Source organism: Acanthisitta chloris, unplaced genomic scaffold, assembly GCF_000695815.1.
Source record: "Acanthisitta chloris isolate BGI_N310 unplaced genomic scaffold, ASM69581v1 scaffold44677, whole genome shotgun sequence".
Taxonomy (NCBI): domain Eukaryota; kingdom Metazoa; phylum Chordata; class Aves; order Passeriformes; family Acanthisittidae; genus Acanthisitta; species Acanthisitta chloris.
Window position 1 is genome coordinate 7,085 of NW_008682878.1, and position 2,724 is coordinate 9,808.

General features: G+C 46.9%; 1 protein-coding gene across 1 annotated transcript; it reads right to left on the minus strand.

The window, feature by feature from the left end:
• Positions 1-1,148: 1,148 nt before the first annotated feature.
• Positions 1,149-2,680, minus strand: POMK (protein-O-mannose kinase). Its single transcript, XM_009078671.1, has 2 exons — positions 2,441-2,680; positions 1,149-1,922 (listed from the first exon to the last, which is right to left on the minus strand). Exons 1-2 carry the CDS (start codon positions 2,678-2,680, stop codon positions 1,149-1,151), a joined length of 1,014 nt encoding a protein of 337 aa, XP_009076919.1.
• Positions 2,681-2,724: the final 44 nt, after the last annotated feature.

A 2,724-nucleotide genomic window follows, 5' to 3' on the forward strand; every position in this document is an offset into this window, starting at 1 on the left:
ACAGCTGCATCCCAGATCCCAGTCCCACCCAACAGAGCCTACTGCGGGATTAGGGCATCATTATTCTATCTCCCCAGCTGTTGGTACCAGGCTCCAACACCCATGTAGGTACCACAAGCTTTTCCTAACACCAAACAAGGTTGCTTTTTAGCAGCCTTTCCTTATGCTTAGTGGCCTTTGGATTCAGATCCAAAAGAAATGTATGCTCCGAATACAGGGCTTTTCTTTTCAAAGCTCATGTTTAGTGCCCATTGCTGTAGAAGAAAGTCACGTTCTCTTTCAGTTCCCTGTTCCATCAAGTCATGATTACACTAAGCAAGGATAAGTGAATGAAAAACAGACATGTTTCAGCACTCTTCCAAAGTGTTCAGGATTTCTGTGGATTAAAAGAGACTCCTGTTTCACAGCTTCATCTCTAAAGAGCCCATCTGAGAACACCACGGAGCAAAGGCCTGAAAACCAAGAGCATGTGTCTGCAAGCAGACTCTTCAGGATCTGCATCATCTGCTTACATACAAAAGTGGCCACATGCTTGCTGGTGTTGGATATGGGGCCCACGGAGCAATGGATGTACAGCTCCAAAAACAACCAACTCCCCATCCAGCAGGGACAGACTGCCATTGAAGCTCTGGCTCACTAAAAATCTGAAGTGTGCTGGGGTACTCCTTTCTGAGTGACCACTGCTTTTACTCTATGGAAAAATGGATGAGGGTTTTGTGGATATAACATGAGTCAAAGCCACAGGAATCAGCACAAAGCTCGTGGGGGGCATGCCATGATCTCTGTTCTCCAGTCCTCTGCCAATCAGTTAAGGTGGACCAATTTTTTTTTACTCTTTTTCTGTAATTTTTAAGAATTTTTTTTGTGTAAATGTTGCAAAAGAAAATTTATTTATTTCTTAAGGAACAATTTTCCCCTGCACCCACACAACTTCATTTTTCTCCCTCCTCCTCCAATGAGAGATTATACATGCCAGTGGGAATCTTGCACAGGTCTGAGGTTGGGTGGCTTTATTTTGTTTTTAATGAAAAAGTACAAATTCAATTGCTCTTTGCTTCTCAGTCTTGGGGACAGAGATTTTGCCCTTCAGGCAAGCTGCATACGTAGGAAGGACACCAACTTTAGTATGCTGTTTGCCTCATGACTCACTATAACATTTCCCTAGTACCAGGCATGGCTGCCTCCCGAATAAGCAGAGTTAAAACTTTCCTGTAGGTGTCTAAGACCTCTTGGGCAGAAGGCCGTTCCGCCGGGTCCTTCTTCTTACATGCTGCATGGATGTCAAACAAGTGCAGTCGTACAATATCACTTCCTTCAACATGGCCCAAGAAAAAATTGAAGACATCTGGGATTTTCCAGATGTCTGTTTTCTCATCATAGGGAGGCATGAGCTCATCTTCGAATGGCACATCTTCCCCATAGGGCCAACGCTGCTCAGGGGCTACAAACTCCCCCTGAAGCTCTCGATGACCGCACTTCACCAGCCTGCCAGCACTCCTGTTCACAAGAGGCAGAGCGTCCAAATCGTTCACGAGGATGTGAAAGTCACTTGTTAGGAGATACTGAGAGAGGACCTTGTCCAGGTCATTCGAGTCACACATCACTAAGGTGCCCAGAGGGCTGCTGTGCAGGTACCGAATGACGCTCACGTAGTCTATAGCAAGCATCAGCCTGCGATGCCAGGTGTTCATGCCCTTGTATTTGGGAATGTGGAGAGTTTCATTCAGGCCCCTCAGGGAGCCAAGAGGATGGTACTCGGTGAGGATTGTGAACTGCTGCTCACAGTAGCCAAGCAGCCGGACAACATACTTGCTCTGAAGGGCTTTCAGCATCTTCAGTCCATGGAGAAAGTCGTCCTTCAGCTCTGAGTTGGTGAGCTGTGAAAGGACCACTTTATTTTCCTTCCATTCCGAAAGGAAGACCTGAGAACACACAAGAGACACGTAAGTCACATGGAGAGTCTTCTTCTATGAACTGCGACGAGTTGCCACTGTGACTGCTCAGTAACAACTGCAAATTACAGTCATTAGGCATGGTCAACTTTCGGTAGGGCCATGTACCTGTCACGGCAAGCCCCTACCGACATCATAATTACATCATGATTTCTTAAGTTTTCTTTACAATGAGCAATGCAGGTGAATTATTTCATACCACCCAAACAGACAGTCTTACTCTGCCATGATTGCACCAGGCTCCACAAGTGCTTCACCGATCTCTGTGATTTTGCTTGTGTAGCTGGATGTCATTTGGTGTCAGGGAGGTGCTCCAGGTCATGGTCTCCTACCTGTTCTGCTCACCTCATCAATGGTCAGATGCTCCTGGATGTCTACAGCAATTAGCTGCTGCAAGGATAATCATAACCGCAGCATGGGCACTAATTAGCCAGCAAACTGTGAAAGCTCTTTATCCACAGCAGAGAAGAAAGGAAAACCATACTCACCTTTTTCACAGCACCTTCACCAACACACTTGAGTTTCCTGACTTCCCTATTTATGGCCTCGCAGGAAAGCCACGGAGAGCAATTCTTCACTGCTCCCAGTTTGAAGTACCCAAAGGGGCAGAGGCTCGGGTCCATTTCGGTGTGCCCCAGAGAGGTGTAAAACTTGTTGAGGTACAGGTAGAGAAGGGCATTAAGGAGCAGGACGGCCACGAGCAGCAACGCCAGCGAGATGGACGACATCTCTCTGGGAAGAAACTCCCTCCTAGCCAAGTGCGGTTTCTTCT

Coding starts and splice junctions, on each gene's coding strand:
- POMK (XM_009078671.1), bottom strand. CDS start 2,680: ATGTCGTCCATCTCGCTGGCGTTGCTGCTCGTGGCCGTCCTGCTCCTT. Junction 1,923..2,440: donor GTGAAGGTGCTGTGAAAAAG/GTGAGTATGGTT, acceptor GTGTGTTCTCAG/GTCTTCCTTTCGGAATGGAA.